This window comes from Geotrypetes seraphini, chromosome 7 (genome assembly GCF_902459505.1).
Source record: "Geotrypetes seraphini chromosome 7, aGeoSer1.1, whole genome shotgun sequence".
In the NCBI taxonomy this organism is placed as follows: Eukaryota; Metazoa; Chordata; class Amphibia; order Gymnophiona; family Dermophiidae; genus Geotrypetes; species Geotrypetes seraphini.
The window spans coordinates 12,210,806-12,229,775 of record NC_047090.1 but is presented as its reverse complement, the minus strand read 5'-3'; the positions used below and the strand labels follow the sequence as shown (position 1 = coordinate 12,229,775).

The 18,970-nt window shown below is 44.2% G+C and overlaps 1 protein-coding gene across 3 annotated transcripts in view; it reads left to right on the top strand.

The window, feature by feature from the left end:
* Positions 1-18,970, top strand: part of RIC8B (RIC8 guanine nucleotide exchange factor B) — a 74,208-nt gene that overhangs the window by 9,968 nt on the left and 45,270 nt on the right. For all 3 annotated transcript variants that reach the window (XM_033951655.1, XM_033951654.1, XM_033951652.1), the window contains exons 3-5: positions 3,527-3,574; positions 7,967-8,575; positions 13,287-13,381. In XM_033951655.1, coding sequence (XP_033807546.1) covers positions 3,527-3,574; positions 7,967-8,575; positions 13,287-13,381 — 752 coding nt within the window. The remainder of the gene's footprint in view (positions 1-3,526; positions 3,575-7,966; positions 8,576-13,286; positions 13,382-18,970) is intronic.

The following is an 18,970-nucleotide window of genomic DNA, read 5'->3' as shown; positions in this document are numbered from 1 at the left end:
CGTCAAAGTCCCCTTTCGGCCTAAGGCCTTAAACGTTGAAAGTAGAAGCAGGGAAAATGTCCATTATCCAAAACAAGTCCAAAAGGAGGTTTTTTTGATCATGGCCTGCCTCTACGTTCAGCTGTTTAAACGCCCAGACCACCACTACGTCTACACTGACAACATATCATCAACCTAAAAAAAAGCCTAAGTCCCAAACGCCCAACACAAGAGCTTTTAGGCGAAGGAGGAGCCAGTCCTTCGCCGAAAAGCTGGATTCTGTAACCGGTGTCTGTCAAAAACAACACCGGTTACAGAATCCACACACCCCCTCTACAACGATCGGGCCAGGAGAGAGCCCAAGCCCTCCTGGCCCCGCCGAGTACGATTGGGGCAAGAGGGAGCCCAAGCCCTCTTGCCCCGCGGCACCCCGAACCTTCCCTGACTACAATTGGGGCAAATGGGAGCCACACGATCCCCCCTACAAGATTGGGCAGGAGGGAGCCCAACCCCTCCTGCCCAGGTGCACCCCCCTACCCCCACCCCCACTAAAATACGGGCAGGAGGGATCCCACGCTCGCCTCCCCGACCCACCGATCAGCCTGAGGCACCTGGGCCAACTGGAATAGGCCCAGTAGCCTTAGGCCCGGCCCATGTGCCTAAGGCCTCGCCCACAGGAGGGGCCTAAGGCTACTGGGCCTATTCCGGTTGGCCCAGGCACCTCAGGCCCCACCTGTGGGCGGGGTTTCAGCCGCCTGGGCCAATCAGGCCCTAAGGCCAGCCATTCATGGGATGGCTGGCCTGCTGGATGGACGGGCTAGGAACCCGTCCGTCTGGCCAATGATTGTAAGGTACGGGGGGGTATTGGGGGTGGGGGGGATCGAGGGGTCGACAGGGAGGGTCTTGCGGGTCGGCCGGGGGGCCGATCGGGGGTTCGGGGGAGGCGAGTGTAGGAGGGGGTTCGTCGAGGGCATGAGGGCCTGGGATCCCTCCTGCCCGATCTTGTAGGGGTGAGGATCGCGTGGTCAGGAGGGCTTGGGCTCCCTCCTGGCCCAATCGTTATCGGCGGGGGGAGAGTTCAAGGATCGCTGGGGCAAGAGGGCTTGGGCTCCCTCTTGCCCCAATCATAATCAGGGGTTCGGGGTGCCAGAGGGCAAGAGGGCTTGGGCTCCCTCTTGCCCCGATCATAGTCGGGGAAGGTTCAGGGTGCCACGGGGCAAGAGGGCTTGGGCTCCCTCTTGCCCAGATCGTTTTCGGCGGGACCAGGAGGGCTTGGGCTCTCTCCTGGCCCGATCGGATCAGGGGGAGAGATGGATCGCTGCAGGAGAGATGGGTCATCTCTCCTGCCATTTTAGCGATCCCAAGTGCCGCATTTGGCGGCACTTGGTGGTATCGCTATTGCGGCAGGGGAGATGAGGCATCTCTCCTGTCCCGATTGTTGCAGTGGGGGGTGGGTAGGTTGCTGAGCTACTGAGCTGATCGCGCTAGCCGCCATCAGCTCCTTGGCCCCTTTTTCGGCACTTATACCTGTTTTGACTTGGTCTAAGTCAAAACGTATAGGTTACAAATAGGTAACCTGCCTAAACGTTGGTTATACCTGCTGTACGCCTAGGTATAGGTCAGCCCACCTCCTGCCCTTTCCCCTCCTCTAAAAACGCCTCTTTTCGCTCTATGCGTTTAGAGGCAGGGGAAAGGCCTAAGCTGGTTTTTGATACGTCTAAAACCAGCTTTGGTTATGGGTACTTGGATGATCAGGCTTTTTGATCGTCCAAGTACCCATTTAGGCCATTTTTTAGACGTTTTTTTTTTTTTTTTTATGAGCCCCTTAGTGTTTAAGAAACATGCATACTTTTATTCTTTAGTGGCTGGCAATATTTAAGCAATGATCATTTCCCTGTGACTCGTTTTTGCAATTATAATAAAATGCATTGAATGCGAGGTTCAATGATGTTTTACAAGTATACAGAAAATACAGTCTGAAGGGAACAAGGAATCTGGCATTGAAAGCTAATTATCGAGTCATGTTCGTAGCTGAACATAAATTAGTGTTTGCTGGCTGGTAAAATCCACTGGGATCTGAGCACTTGGGCCTGTCTTCTCTCAAAAACAAGGGCTCCTTAAAGCAACAGTGCAGAGACGTTACTAACTTAGTCCTCCCTTGCTCTCCACGTCAGGGAGCTTGACTCTTGCTTTGAGCCCTTCTTGCGTTCAAGTTCAGGATGGTTGGTGTGGGTGTTGCCGGAGTGATACATTTAGTAGTTAAGATAAAATTTCCTGACTTGTTGAAGCTCAGTGGGAAACTTGCAGGCTCGGAGGAGCTAAAAACCCTGGTTGCTGGTAACTGATGCAGGAAAATGCCTTATTTCTTACAGATTTGCAGAAAGGAATTTCTCTGTTTTGACATTGTTTCAGGTCATTGATTGAACTGTATCCAGGTCATTCTCTTCCTGGTTGGGCTGAGAACTTGTTTCAGTCTCTGGTAACCAGAGCTGAGATTGTGATGTCATAGTTCCTCATTCCACCCATAAGAGCCAACTTCATCAGTGATGTCACAAGGGCTTGATTGTCCAAATTTGGCTCACTTTTATTATCCATGAGGCAGTGCTGAAAAGTTCTCAGCCCAACCAAGCAACTTCCTAAATTCTGAGCCTTATTTTGCCACTGGAGCTGAAAAGAGTGTTCTCTTAAATCGTTAAGTGCCAATTTACAGAAAGGAATTTCTCTGTTTTGACATTGTTTCAGGTCATTGATCGAACCGTATCCAGGTCAGTCTCTTCCTGGTTGGGCTGAGAACTTTTTGTCTCTGGTAACCAGAGCTGAGATTGTGATGTCATAGTGCCTCATTCCACCAATAAGAGCCAACTTCATCAGTGATGTCACAAGGGCTTGATTGTCCAAATTTGGCTCTCTTTTATTACCCATGAGGCAGTGCTGAAAAGTTCTCAGCCCAACCAAGCAACTTCCTAAATTCTGAGCCTTATTTTGCCACTGGAGCTGAAAAGAGTGTTCTCTTAAATCGTTAAGTGCCAATTTGCAGAAAGGAATTTCTCTGTTTTGACATTGTTTCAGGTCATTGATTGAACCGTATCCAGGTCATTCTCTTCCTGGTTGGGCTGAGAACTTTTTGTCTCTGGTAACCAGAGCTGAGATTGTGATGTCATAGTGCCTCATTCCACCAATAAGAGCCAACTTCATCAGTGATGTCACAAGGGCTTGATTGTCCAAATTTGGCTCACTTTTATTACCCATGAGGCAGTGCTGAAAAGTTCTCAGCCCAACCAAGCAACTTCCTAAATTCTGAGCCTTATTTTGCCACTGGAGCTGAAAAGAGTGTTCTCTTAAATCGTTAAGTGCCAATTTGCAGAAAGGAATTTCTCTGTTTTGACATTGTTTCAGGTCATTGATTGAACCGTATCCACGTCATTCTCTTCTTGGTTGGGTTGAGGACTTTTCAGCGCCCCCCTCGTAGTATTAACATAGAACTTCGTTCACCATAAATATCATGTTACCTCCATCTCAGACTTAAAGTTATACGTTTCTTTCACAGAACTGTACGGTTTTCAGATTTGACGTCGCAGATCAAGAGAAGAGGAAGGTAAGCTGTGCAAACCATTGCTTTGAACCTTCCACCCCCTACCTGGTACTATATATCATTTCTGTAGCGCTGAAAGGCGTACGCAGTGCTGTACATTTTAAAATTCAATAGATGGTCCCTGCTCAGAAGAGCTGACAGACTAACTGAATGTTTTGGAGACTTTTCCTCCGGGAACTCTTCCGACCTTTTTGAAACCCAGCTAGGCTGACCCTTTCAGTCTATACCGTGGCGCCATTTGTGGGCTTCTATGTGTAGAGTGCTATCAGTGTTGCAGGTTAGTGCACGTTTGCATATGGAATTGCTAGGTGAGGGCTCGGCACTGTTCTGTAACTGATGTGTGCAATTTGCTTAGCGTGTAAATCAGGGATGTCCAACCTGCCGCCCCGTGAAGTATTTTGTGCGGCCCTGGTCGAGGGCGATGCGGTGTTTTCCTCTGCTGCCCCCGGGTGTTTACCGTCTTGCCGGCTCCCTCCTCTGTCTTGCTGCAGCGTTTGTGCGGCCCCAGAAACATTTTTTTTCGGCCAGCGCAACCCAGGGAAGCCAAAAGGTCGGACACCCCTGGTGTAAATGAAACAGCGTATTCACAGGGGCAGAGTTTATAATAATAATAATAATAATAACAGTTTATATACCGCAGGACCGTGAAGTTCTATGCGGTTTACAATGAATTAGAAAGATTCTATAAATTAGAATGAATTACAATGAATTAGAAAGATTCAATGCGGTTTACAATGAATTAGAAGATTCTACAAATTGAATGGAACATTCATAGCTAGAGATTAGTGGTTGACAGTTTATGGGATCGGATTTGGGGGGTGAGATTATGATGGGGTCGATTGTGCAGATTCGTTACCTAGGTACTTCAAGAACAGGTATATTTTTAGATGTTTCCTAAATTCACCATAGTTATTTGCGTATATAATTAGTTTTTCCAGGTCTTTGCCCCATGTGGCTGCTTGATACGATAGAAGTTGTTGATGGTGTCTCTCAAATTTACATCCTCTAGCCGATGGGGAAACGAACTTCAGGTGTGTTCTTCTCTTATGTCTGTTGGTTGAGAAGGAGAAGAGGTCAGTTATATATTTAGGGGCTAGACCAGATAGTACCTTGAAGCAGGGACATCCCAGGGACATCCCAGCTTCCTGGCTGTACCATTATCTGTTCTTTTCAATCTTTCCCTAAGCACAGGAAGGGTCCCCTTGGACTGGAAAACCGCCAACGTAATCCCACTCCACAAAAAGGGCTGCAGGACAGAGACAGCAAACTACAGACCAGTGAGTCTCACGTCTATATTGTGTAAACTCATCAGAACCAATGTTTACGCGTGGAACTTTTAAAATGCTGTGTCACATTTCTACTTCAAACTCTTGTGAAACACACTAAATTTCTTACAGACTTTGGCTAAAGCCCAAGATAATCTATCCAAAATGGATGTAGTGGAGAAATACTAAGGATCTCAAGCGCTCACAGCTATAAGCCCGATGTATTTTTCAAGCTAATAATATTCTCCTTTTTCTTCCATTTTTATCAAAACACTTTTTCATTTTAAATATTTTCAATGTATTAAATACTTTGCAAGTCTTATTTCAATTTATGTACTGGTCTTCATTTATTAAGCAATACTCTCCCATTTAAGAATATAGTTATGAAGTACTTAGCTTCACGACGACGGAAGATCTCCGTTTGGCTCATACTACATTTAGAAGAGCTTCGTCAGGAAAAGCACCACCAAAATTTAAATTCAAGTACAGTGGTACCTTGGATTACGAGCATAATCCGTTCCAGGAGCATGCTCGTAATCCAAAATGCTCATTTATCAAAGCAAGTTTCCCCATTGGAAACTCGCTTTGATGCGTTTCCCCTCCCCCCCCCGAGTACCGGCATTGCTCCTCTCGAAGGCCCCCCCCTGCGATCCAGCACCCCCCCTGCCTCGAACCGGCACCCCCCCGCCACGATCCGACCCCCCGCCACGATTGGGCAACCCCCCCTGCCACGATCCGACCCCCCCCCGACACGATTGTGCACCCCTCCGACACGATCCGACATCCCCCCCGACACAATTGGGCACCCCCCCCGCCACTTCTTACCCTCATCTGGGCACTCTTGAAGATCGGCCTACTCGTCTGCTGGGCCTTGAGCATCTGAGCATGCTCAAGGCCTGCGAGTTCACGTTCTGAACGTGAGTGTGAACTCGCAGGCCTTGAGCATGCTCAGATGCTCAAGGCCCAGCAGATGAGTAGGCCGATCTTTAAGAGTGCCCAGATGAGGGTAAGAAGCGGCGGGGGAGGGGGTGCCCAATTGTGTCGGGGGGGTGCACAATCGTGGCGGGGGGATCGGATCGTGGCAGGGAGGGGGTGCCGGTTCGAGGCAGGGGGGGTGCCAGATCGCAGGGGGGGTGCCGGATTGTGGGGGGGGTGCTCGTAAATCGAGCCATGCTCGGTTTCCGAGGCACCGATTTTGCAAATGTTTTGCTCGTCTTGCAAAACACTCGCAAACCGGTGCACTCGTAAACTGAGGTACCACTGTACTGTCTTGTTTCACTTGTAGTGTTATTGCTGGTGCTTTTCCTGACGAAGCTCTTCTAAATGTAGTATGAGCGAAACGGAGATCTTCCGTCATCGTGAAGCTAAGAACTTCATAACTATATTCTTAAATGGGAGAGTATTGCTTAATAAATGAAGACCAGTACATAAATTGAAATAAGACTTGCAAAGTATTTAATACATTGAAAATATTTAAAATATTAAAAAAGAAAAAGTGTTTTGATAAAAATGGAAGAAAAAGGAGAATATTATTAGCTTGAAAAATACATCGGGCTTATAGCTGTGAGCACTTGAGATCCTTAGTATTTCTCCACTACATCCATTTTGGATAGATTATCTTGGGCTTTAGCCAGAGTCTATAAGAAATTTAGTGTGTTTCACATTTCTACTTGCCATTCTTATTTCTTCAAAAGACTTGCTGTACTCTTTTGAGCTGGGACTGTCTTTTGCGTGCTTAATGTGCAGTGTTGCATGTGTCTGGTAACGCTATAGAAATAATAAGTAGTAGTCACTACACAATAAAGCTAAACAATAAGAAAAGAACGCCAATTGTGAAATGAGTGAGAGACAGAGGAGTGAATAGACGGATGGAGCGAAGGCAGAAGAAGGGCTTGATGTTTACGAGATGGTGAGAGGAAGAGTCCAACACCACCGCCATGACACAGGGCGGCAGCTGAAGCTAGCAGGTGGAGCTTTCTAGAGTTAAAAAGGGCGTGGATGAAGGTAAGTTTGTTGGAGATGGAGAGGAACCGAAATAAGATTGGTTAGACAGATGAGCGGGGTCATACTCTCACGCTCACAACTCAGAAGATGAAGGGAGAGTCCACACGTGAAGGCAATAGAATAAGAAAGGGTGGAAATTTTGAGGGACTGGAGCTATATAGAGCTTTTTATTTTTTTTTTTATTTTTTATTGAGTTTAATGCATTTACAATATCATAAAGATATCAAGGAAAAAAAGGTTTCCATAGAAGTTTCAATTCAAGAAATAATACAAAAAAACAACAATCCTTTACAAGCCCACTAAAAGGGGAGACATATTGCTTATATCAAATAAGTTTTAAGGAAAAACAAAGAAATGGTTGAGTTCCAATGAACCCAAATCATTCCCAACTAAATTTAGGACATTTTGACATTCCTACCCTAATTCCTCATCAATAATAAAAAGAAAAAAAAAATAGAAATCTCACTTCCGTTCACGAGCTACCAAAAATTGTTGCAATTGAATGGGGTCCCAAAAGACAAATTCAGTATCTTGTATCTTAACCAAGCATTTACAAGGAAACTTCAAATAAAATGAGGCCTCGAGTGCCAATACTCTAGTTCTCAATTTCAAAAATGTTGCTAATGAAACTTTACTTTAAAAATAGACTGACCAAGTTCTGTGGGGATTTGGTTAGTGTATTTCCAGATGTCTCAAGAGCCACTCAGTTTGGAAGAAAAGAATTTTTAGAGCTTTTTAAAACTACTGTGGCAGGGAATGAGCTGGTCGGAGGGTTGTGTAAAGCCTGGTTGGCTGAAAATCTTGTCAGTTAATGAATCTGTGGAGACAGGGCGTGTCTTGGATTAATCAATTAGCAAAATTTCAAGGGCTATTTTAAGGCACAGGAGCAGTTTTATAAGAAAGAGACAGAATTTCAAATGCAATTAGGCACAGAGTATGTCATCGAAAGAGACAAGATATGTATATTTAGGGTTGCCAGATTTTCCAATCCTGCTCTAGCCCCACCCCCGCTGCCTGTTCTTGTCGGAAGCTTTTGAAAAGCCGTCCAGGGAAATCCAGATGTGTGGTAACCCTATGTATATTAGATCAAATGAAATGTTTATCATTGTTTCTCTTCTGTGTGCAGGAACTTTGTGAGCGATTACTAAACCTTCTTAAGACAGGCACTAAACCCTCAAGTCAGCTCAGATGCCTGGAGGCTCTTCGCATTCTCTCAAGAGACAAGAAAGTGTTAATTCCTGTTGCCTCCAAGGAGAACCTGCAGGTTTTGCTGAGACTGGCCTGGCTGGATCCTGGGCAGGAAAGCCTGGGGGAGGAAGTGCATTTCCCTGTCATCGTGGAAGCTCTGAAATGCCTCTGCAATATTGTGTTTAACAGCCCTGTGGCTCAGAAGCTCGGCCACGAGTTGAATGTTGCGGCTGCACTTTGTAAACTGCTACGGCTGTGTCAGGATTATCCCAGCACGCACACCATTAAATGTTTTGCGCTACGCCTTCTCTTCCTGCTCTCCCTGTTGCACACAGGCATTCGATCTCAGCTGCAGAAAGAACTGCAGGCGCTGCCCCTGCTGACCCGTGCGTTGGAGGACGCGCTCAGTATAAGGTGGCTGGGGACATACGAAACAGCTGAGGATAATCTGGCTTCTCCCCACTCACTGAAAGATACCGAATGTGCAATTGAGGCACTGAAAGCTCTCTTTAATGTCACCCTGGACAGCTGGAACGTACATAGTGAGGTAAGAGGTTTGTTTACTCGACCCAATCAAAATCTCTCCTTACTGCTTCCCTACAATTCTCAACAGTGGCCCTAAAAAGCAACCTCTCTCTTTCTCTCTCTCACATCCTGGCGGGGACGGGCGGGGATAGGTGGGATTTCTGTCCCTGCGCAACTCTCTACTGCGTAGGTCTAGTAACACTATAGAAATGATAAGTAGTGGTAGTAAGATCTAGGGGTTCATTTTGGGGGAAAAAACCCCAAACCATCCAAAAAGTGTTATAAAGGGGCATAAGGACTTTTTTCTCACCAAACCCTTCCAATTCACTATTTTCAAAGTCTGTTTTCTAGATGGATTTCTATGCTTTTCTTTCACAGTTTGTCAAAAACTCAAGGGAGTGTGTTAGAGGTGATTTGGATGCTTTTCTGCCATAATTGAATATGTCCCGGGTACAATTTGGATGTTTGGGGCTAGACCTGTTTTAACAATGAAAAGATGCCCAAACTGACTAGGTGACCACTGAAGGAATGTGGTCACTGACTCCTTCCCGCCCTCCAAAGATGTGAATGAAATAGTACATACCAGCCCTAGTAGAGCAGCAAGCAGGCCTCTGGAGTAGCCTGGTGGTCAGTGCAGTAGACTGCAGAGAAGGGGACCCAGGCCTATACTACTACTATTTATCATTTCTATAGTGCTGAAAGGTGTACACAGCACTGTACATTTAACATTCAGTCCCTGCTCAGAAGCAGCTTGCGTACTTACAATTGAGGTGGAAAGTGTGAGCCCACCAAACCCTACTGTACCATCATATAGGTCACACCTGCAGACATAAGGGCTATTAGTGTGGTGTAGAGTTGGGTCCAGTAGGTTTTGGAGGGCTCACCATATAAGGGGGCTGTGGTGAATTGTTCACCTGAGATATTTTATGTGAAGTTCACTGCAGTGCCCCCCTAGGGTACCCCACTGCTCTGCTGGTGTGGCCTATCTACTACAAATGCTGTTCCCTCCTTTAGTACGTTTTGCTTTTGGGCATTGTGCTGACTATAGCTACAGCTGGGATAGGCATGTGGGATCTCTCAGATGGGCAGACTAGATGGGCCATTTGGTCTTCATCTGCCATCATGTTTACTATACAGTCTTTGTTGATTTCCTCACTCTGAAATCTCCTCAGGCTTTGTACTAGAAGCAAGAACTCCTCTGAGTTATATTGGCAATTGTAAGAGGCTCCTATTCATAAGAACATAAGCATTGCCTCTGCTGGGTCAGACCAGGGGTCCATCGTGCCCGGCAGTCCGCTCCCGCGGCGGCCCCCCAGGTCCATGACCTGGAAGTGTTCCCTACCTAACCTAAAATATCCATACCCTATTCGCTCAATGTCCTGTAAGGTAACTCTATCTGTACCCTGTAATCCCCTTCACTTCGAGGAAGTCATCCAGTCCCTTTTTGAACCCCAGAATTGTACTCTGTCTTATCACCTCTCTGGGAAGCGCATTCCAGGTGTCCACCACCCTCTGAGTGAAGAAGAACTTCCTTGCATTCGTTATGAATCTGTCTCCTCTCAGTTTTTCTGAATGACCTCTTGTTTTAGTTGTCCCTGCTAGTCTAAAGAATCTGTCCCTCTCCACCTTCTCTATGCCTTTCATGATTTTATAAGTCTCTATCATGTCCCCTCTCAGTCTCCGCTTCTCCAGGGTAAAGAGCCCCAGCCTGTCTAACCGTTCGGCATATGAAAAGTTCTCCATACCCTTTATCATCCTCGTTGCCCTCCTCTGGACCCTCTCGAGTATTGCCATGTCCTTCCTGAGGTATGGCGACCAGTATTGGACGCAGTATTCCAGATGTGGGCGCACCATCGCTCGATACAGTGGCAGGATAACTTCCTTCGTTCTATTCAGTTAACCCTTACTTCTATAATCTTCTGTATTTCATGAACAGCTTCCTTTAATTAATTAATCAATTAATTTATTTATTTTTGAAATTTCTATACCATTTTTATCCATACATAAAATGTTAAAAATCTATACAAAATAGAAAAATAAAATAGACATATTGAGTGTAGCATAAATTCAAGTGCTCAGAAAAATGCATTAACAAATAGTTGAGTCTTCAACATTTTCCTAAAAGAATTCCTCTCTCCACATTGTCAAATCTGGCCAACAAGGCCGTTCTATATCTTAACTCCTGTACATGTAAAAGTCATAGTGTTCGTATCTACATGTTTAGGGTTGGCCTTTGTTTTCAACAATGCAGCACCTTTGTGGTTTATAACGGGACATCATATTCTTAAAAATTTCAGGCATCGTTCCATATAAGAATTGATGACATAACATGATTGCCTTGTACTGAATTCGAAACGCAACTGGTAACCAATGCAGTTGTTGAAGATATGGAGTAATATGCTCATATCTTGATGTTCCAGTTATCAACCTAGCTGCAGCATTCTGGACCACCTGCAATGCCTTACACCTGGTATTAATTATTCCCAGGTACAAGACATTATAGTAGTCCAGCCGTGACAAGACCATTGCTTGTACAACATGACGGAAGTCAAATAATGACAAGCATTGGTTTCACCCGATACAATAAATGTATTTGTGCAAAACATATTTGCACTGTTTTTACAACTTGACAATTCATAGTAAGCCCTGGGTCCAGTTTTACTCCCAGGATTGTCATGGACTCCTTCACCAATAGTACCTCATCCATAACTTTTAATATTTTTGGCCATTTAACGTGGTCTGGTTTCCCCAAAACATTACCTCAGTCTTGTCTACATTCAATCTTAAACCCTGCTTCTCCATCCTTCCAGTAATTTCATTTATACAATTACTCAGCAACTTTTCCAACCCATCTCCCCAGACACACACTGGAAAAAAAAAATAATATCATCCACATAAATGCGGTATTCAACTCCTAAAGACTGAAACAACTGACCGATGGTAACCATATAGATATTAAATAACAGCGCTGAAAGCGCCTAACCTTGAGGAACTCCACACCTGACCTGAAAGTTATTCAAAATCTTAGTCCCATTACTTACTTAAAAAGTACGGTCTATCAAATATGAATGTAACCATTTAAAAACAGTACCACCCACCCCAAGATCTTTCAATCTCTGCAGCAATTTCTGAAGAGCTACAGAATCAAAGGCTCCTGATATATCCAGGGATATCAAGCAGAAGGATAAATGTTGATCCAACCCTAAGCGCAAAATGTCTAGTAGTGATGTCAATAATAACTCTACACAATGAGCTTTCCCAAAACCAAATTGGTTGCAATCCAAGCAATCAGTTTCTTTCACAAAGTCATCCAATTGAGGCAGGACAATCTTCTCCAGGACTTTACCAATAAAAGGTACTATCAAAATCGGTCTAAAATTTTTCATAATATTAATATCCAAGCCTTTCCGTTTCAAGGCTGGTCTTACAGTTTATTTTTTATAGTCCTTGGGAAAGACTCCCTCTCTCAATGAGTTATTAACTATTCTTGTTATCTCAGGAGACACCTTCTCTGCCATCTGTCTCATGACAGATGACGAGCATGGATCCTGGATAGCATGCCTAGGTGTACAACTACGAATTGCATTACACACCTCCTTCTCATCTACTTTATCAAATTCTATCCATCTTCCTGGCTCATTATCTATTTCCTCATCCAAACTATCATCCCGTGAGTAGGGTTGATTTCCTACCATTTTACCAACTAAGAATTGTGCATATTTCTCTTCATCAATATCATAACATTCTACGGCACCATCATACCCATCTACCAAATACTTGACTGTGGCAAATAGTTCTTGAGATTGATTTAAAGCACTAACAACTCGTTCTTTATAATAACGATTCTTTTCATTTTCACATAAACTTAAGTATTCTGTCAAACGTAACTTAAAACTCTCATGATCATCTACAGCTTTAGTCTTATGTCATAAGCATTCTGCTCTTCTCACCTTACCTGAAATATTGCCTCAGATCTCCATGGACAAGATATACGTTTCCCCTTTACTTCTATAACTTTTTCAGGTGCCACCACATTTAAAACATTAACCAAACTTTAATTTCATTGTGTAAAGAATAAACACTTACAATTGATGACTTCACGGCAGTTCAACTCTGTCACAGAATCTTCTCACTCTACAAGCTCTCCCTATCTAAAAAGTGAGTTGGGAGTGTGTCCACACCTTATGGAAATAACACTGTTCTCCAGACTTAAATATAAAACTAAGCTGTGTTAGATTGTTAGAAATAAAGGATGAAAACCTGGTGGGGGAACAATGCTAAACTCAAGTTCTCATACAGCCATGTGGTCTTACAAAAAATGGCAACTGTTCTCTCTCAGACTGAACAAGAAGAGGGGTGGGCATAAGCTCTGTGGTTGCAGCCTAGCTCTCTGGGAGATGCAAAGCCCTCTGTGGATTTGAGTCCATAGAGCACACTTTGTTCATAGAATAAACACTTAAACTAGTTTTTATACAAGAAACTGAGTAAATTCCACATAAAATGGGGAGAACAGGTATGTCTTTTTGTTTAATGGTTCAAAAAGTTAAACATGCATCTGAAAAATGGCCATTTTCAAAAAAGCAAGTTTTGAAAATGGGCATGTTTGGACGTCTTATTGAAAATGCCCCACTAGAACCCCGTTCCTTATGGTTTTATTTTTGTCTTGTCGCTAATGTGCTAGTTTTTTGTGGCGCAGAGAATCAACGTGTCCCTTGTTGCACTTTCTGTTACAGAGGGAAGCGCAGCAGTTCCGTTCCTTGACTGCCATCTTACGCCACTGCTTACTTTCAACGGCTCCTACAGAGGACAAAACGGAGGAGCTACACAGGTTGGTGTCACTGCATAGAAATGTTTATAGGCTGGTTTCTCGACAGTTGGTTTGCTAGAAAGTGCTTGCTCTGCCCTTTGTGATTTGCTGAAGTTGTTAAAACACAAGAGGATTGAAAGGGTTTGCAAAGAGATCTTGTGAGACTAGGAGACCAGGCATCAAACCCTGTCTTACTGGCTCCCCAACAGAAAATGTGAATGTGATAAATTTGCATATACTGGTTTCTGTTTCTCTAAATACATCTCCTACAAGTACCCTGAAAACTAGACTGCATTAGATCCCGAGAAGTAAAGACGGTGCCATGTCTTATTTATTTATTTATTTTTAGTTTTTATATACCACTTATAGCCTAAGTGGTTTACATTTAGGTACTCAAGTATTTCTCCCTATCTGTCCTTGGCTCACAATCTGACTAATGTACCTGGGGCAATGGAATGATCTGAAAAAAACATACTGTATTAACATAGTAAAATGACCTGCATGGTCCATCGAGCCTGCCCAACAGTTACTCTTATCATCAAGGCAATGATGAACCAACAACCTAGTAGAAATGTCCTTCCCTTCTCCCCCCACCATAGGCAGGACCTGTACTCAGATAATATGAATTTGGTATAAAATATGCATATTTGCTCCTGATCTGTCTTGCCATATACGGACACAGACCGTAGAAGTCCATCTGGCATTGACCACATTGCCCCAGTGCTGGAGTCACCATCAACATAAGAGCATAAGAACTGCCGCTGTTGGGTTAGACCAGTGGTCCATCTTGCCCAGCAGTCCGCTCATGCGGCGACCCTCTGGTCAAAGACCAGCTCCCTACCTGAGTACGTTCCGGTTCAGCAGGAACTTGTCTAACTTGGTCTTGAATCCCTGCAGGGTGTTTTCCCCTATGACAGACTCCGGAAGAGCGTTCCAGTTTTCTACCATTCTCTGGGTGAAGAACTTCCTTACGTTCGTACAGAATCTATCCCCTTTCAATTTTAGAGAGTGCCCTCTCATTCTCCCTACCTTGGAGAGGGTGAACAAATCTAACTCCAGCGCCATACACAGGACAAAGACTGTAGAAGTCTGTCCAGCATCAGCTTCATTTCCCCACCGCTAGGGCTGCTATTTAAACATCACTCCTGTGCACCATAAATAAAGCTATGGTTGTTCGTCTGATGAGTTTTGTGTCACTACTAACCTCTTTCTATATAGGGATCCTTTGTGTGTATCCCAGATACAGCGGCAAAAAAATTATCAGCAAAAAAAAAAAAAATTGGCTTATGTGCTCCTAAGACAACGTCCAAAGTGACGCTCCAGCCCCAGAGGCATCACAGCAGCCACCAATATCTCTCCCTCCCTCCAGCACCCAGAGCATTGCGGCAGCCACCAATATCCCTCCCTCCTACCATTCCCAAAGCTGCACAGCCAGTCCCGACAACTCCCCTCCCTCACCCAACAATGTAGCGGCAGCTGGTGAGCAGGGGAAGCACCAGTAAACAGGCAGCTTCTGTCCAGCACTAGCAGGGCCTTTCCTCTGCCGTATCAGCATGAGCTGCGCCTATTAAAAAAATGACCCCTCCCTCCCCGAAACCTCAGTACTTTAAATCTACAGGAGGGTTGCTCCCTCCCTCCTACTGCCACTGCCACAGGGGTGCCCCCCAACAGCCTCCCAAACCCCCAGAACTTTAAATTAAAGACAGGAAGGAAGGGTTCCCACTCCCTCCTGCTACCGGGGTCCCCCCGTACCTTGTATTGAAGACCGGCAAGAGAGATGCACACTCCCTCATGCTGACAGGTCTGCTTTTTCAAAATGGCGGGCCTTCCCCTTCCCAGTGCATCCTGGGATGCACTGGGAGGGGCCTAAGGCCCTGATTAGCTGAGATGCAAAAGGCCTCTCCCTTGAGAGGGACTTTAGATGCCTGAGCCAATCAGGCCTTATGCCCTTCCCAGTGCATCCCAGGATGCACTGGACACAGGCCTAAGGAGGAGGGAGAAAGAGTGGAGGTTATTATTGTTTGGGGGGGGGGGAGAGGGAGGAAGTGGAGGTGACTATGGTTCAAGGGTAGGGTAATTTCTGTTTAGAAGGTCTATCGTTCCTGATGCTGATCCCTTTGACAGTTTCACATTCAGGGGAGGGAGGGGGCAGAAACCACTAGTGGATTAAGGAGTGATTTGCCGTAATCCTTACAGTGGAAAGCTTCTCAATTGCAGCACATCTCTGTAACTTGGATGTGCCCAAGTACCAGATCTAAATAACATCATCTAACTTTTTGGACACAGATGTCCCTTTCCATTCTAAAAGTGGAGTTGGCCATCCATATTTTGGCCTCTCCCTAATTCCTTCCACAACATACCTATACTCCCTCACACGCTGAATAGCACTGACTCTCATCACTCCCTCAACTGACCCCTATCACTTCCTGAGATATGAACTCTTATTGATGTATCTCCTTCTCTTTCTGTTGCTCCCTTTACAGAGTTTTCTCCTCAGCTCTTCTCACAGTCATTCCTTTCTTATCTTCTGAAAAGTAATAATGGCCATATTGGGTGAGATCTAAGGTCCATCAAGCCCGCTATCCTGTTTCCAGCACTGACCAGTCCATGTCATGCGCCTCTTGCTGGATCCTTACCTTTTCTTTCTTCTGGCTGTCTTCCCCCCCCCCCCCCCATTATAGTTATGAAGGTAATAATGGAAGTGCCTGAAAGTTTTGCTGTCGGTGACGTGGGGGTGCATTAGAATGTGAGGATGAAAGGGGACTTGGAAGCTGAGGGGGGAGCATGTCAGATCTTCGTGATTAATGATCTTTAGGAAGGGAGATGTGGGGAGGATCTGCCTACCCCCTGCGGTAGGAATGCAAGCTCTATTGTGTGCTTCTTCACTCTGCTACTCACTTCCCAGTAGCTGGAGATTTTCATACACTTCTTTACCATAAATAAACCTGTCAGGGAATGACAGAGATCAGAAAGTCAGGCTGCTCACTCTGAAAAGAATAACTCAGGCACAGTCACCCAGAAAATTAATTTTGTAGGTCTTTTGAGAAGTTAGCTTTGTAGAAAGAGTACGTGTAACAAAAGGATAGTCTCACCAGACATGGCTTGATCTGAACTTGGCACAATCATTTCTTCTATTTTGGGTGTTCTCTTCCTTACTAAATTCTAATAGACACAAAAGTCATTTTCACATCATCCACCACGTGGAACAAGATTCCATAAACTTTGTTTTTCTTACTTCCTTTCCAAACCTGCGCTGAAGACAAGTTACAGGTCCTGCACCTTAGGTGGATCCTGCCCCAGAGGACTTACAGACTGGTGGTATGTGGGCAATAGATTGTACAGTGAATCCTGGCTGCCTTGGTTCTCAGCCACTCTCTTCCATTCTGGGTCCGATAGGAGGTGAAAAGGTTGGATTTTCTTCTATTACAAATGCAAAAATTGTCTATGAACTACAATGCCCCATAGTCACAGCACTGCAAACGCTGTACTGCATAGTGAGGTAGGGTAAGGATTTATTTCTGTTGTTGAACTGAAAGATTTCTTGCCATCCTCACTAGAGAAGAGAGTTTCTGCTCACCTACCGACCCACGTAAGGGAATGCAGCTGGCCTGTAGTATGATTTTACTGTTCATATCTTTGAGAACACAACTAAAGGGATATTTCTTTAGCAAGGTATCATTTTTTCATGCTTCCTGAAAAACTGTTTTCGTTTCATATCATCTAGAAAAAGTTATTCTTTTCCATTCAGTCTTCCTTTTCACTGGTTTATCTTACTCCCACTCTTGGCTTCCTTTGAACCTCATGCTCTCCCCTTTTGACCCTCCATTTCAAGTGTGCTTTCTTTCTCGTCTGCTTTTCTTCTGTGACCCTCTGTTATTCTCTCTCTCACCCTCTGCTATATCTTCTCAGCCTTTCCTTCCTTCACAGAACCTGTTTGCCTTATTTCTCTTGTCAGACTGCCCTGATTTGGGGCCTGAAAACCAACCATTACCCGTTATTTCTTTAAGGGTTACTCTACAGTCTCTACTTCAAGGAACTTACCATCTAGTCTAGACAAATATACAAGACAAACAGAAAGCTATGGAAAATATCTTTGTTACAGGAAACTGCTTGAAATCAACAAGGCTAATGGGGAAACATAGTTTTTTTTTATTTAAAATTAACAAGCAGATTTCCTAATGCATTCTTTGGGTAACGCCTTAGATTGATTTTTTTTTCTCATAATTCTCCTTTAATTAATTCCTTCTAATCGTGAGTTAATAGACTTTGACATCTCTCTTCTGAAATCTGCCTGCTCCTTTTTTTCTCTCACTAAAATTTCTCAGGTTTTAGGAGACAAAGAGTTGCAGAAGCTAACTACTGCTTTGCAAAAGGTTTCGCCCCCCTCTTACAGCAGGTTCTAGAACCACTATCTCAAGTCGATTAACATTTCTTCACACGATCCTAAACCTTGATATCACCTTGGAGAGAGCCCTTCAGCTCTTTCTAGCTTCAAAGTTAAGTAAAAATCATATCATTGTACCTTTGGCCTGGCTAAAAAGAAATACTACTCTGACATAAATAGAAATTTCACGTAAAAACAAAACAATGCACTGAATAGAACATGTGGAATGTCAAATAATAACCTGAAAATGACTAAAACAATTATATTCTGAGTGGTGGTGTCACCCAAAGCAACTCAAAGACAAAAAAAAATCAGAGGGACAGTTCTAGTAAATAACCAAGTGCTGTGTCCCAGAGAAAAATAGCCTAAAGCAGTCCATTACCTCTTTCTCTTCAAAACGGCTTACAGCGTTGTGGTGAAATTCAAAACTTCAAAACAAACTCTTTTAATAATGCTTTTCAAATAATGGTCATTATCATGCTTGAAGAACTAATCTACAATGGCTACATATACCCCCCCCCCCCACGCTCCTTTTACAAAACCATAGTGTGGATTTAGTGCAGGCCGCAGCAGTAACAGCTCTGACATGCATAGAATTCCTATGAGCATCAGAGCCGTTACCCTCAGCCTGCGCTAAGAACCATGCTATGGTTTTATAAAAGGAGGGGTGGAATAATGAAAACAATATAAACATAACATAACGTCATAACAGATTTCCCAGTGCGGTTTACAAAAGATTATGCTATGAGTAAATACAGAGATAATGCAATATGCAAGAATTAGCTAGCTACAAATTTAGAAAAAAAAAAGTTTTCTGTAATGTTTCTAAGATATTGATCTTGTCAATTCTTTATCGAATTGAGCTGTTTGATAGGAAAGACAGTGCCCAGATGGGAACATAAATAGGGCATGGGATTGTCTACTGGTCCTGTGAATCATAGTAACAAATCTATCGACAAGGTAAAGCGGAGCGGCACCAAAAGCGACTTTATAGTAGAAACATCCCCGGGCCTCAACTGGGAGCCAGTGTAGCTCACGGTACTAGGGGGGGGGGGTTCCATGATCATACTTTCTCAGTCCGTAAATCATTTTGGACCAAGGTCAGCCTAGCCAAGTTTTTCTTTGTACTTGTCAGATATATAATATTGCAGTAGTCCAGAATGCTAAGGAATAGCGTAAGGGCAGTAGCGTCAAAATAAGCTCTGATAGGGCCTCAACTGGGAGCC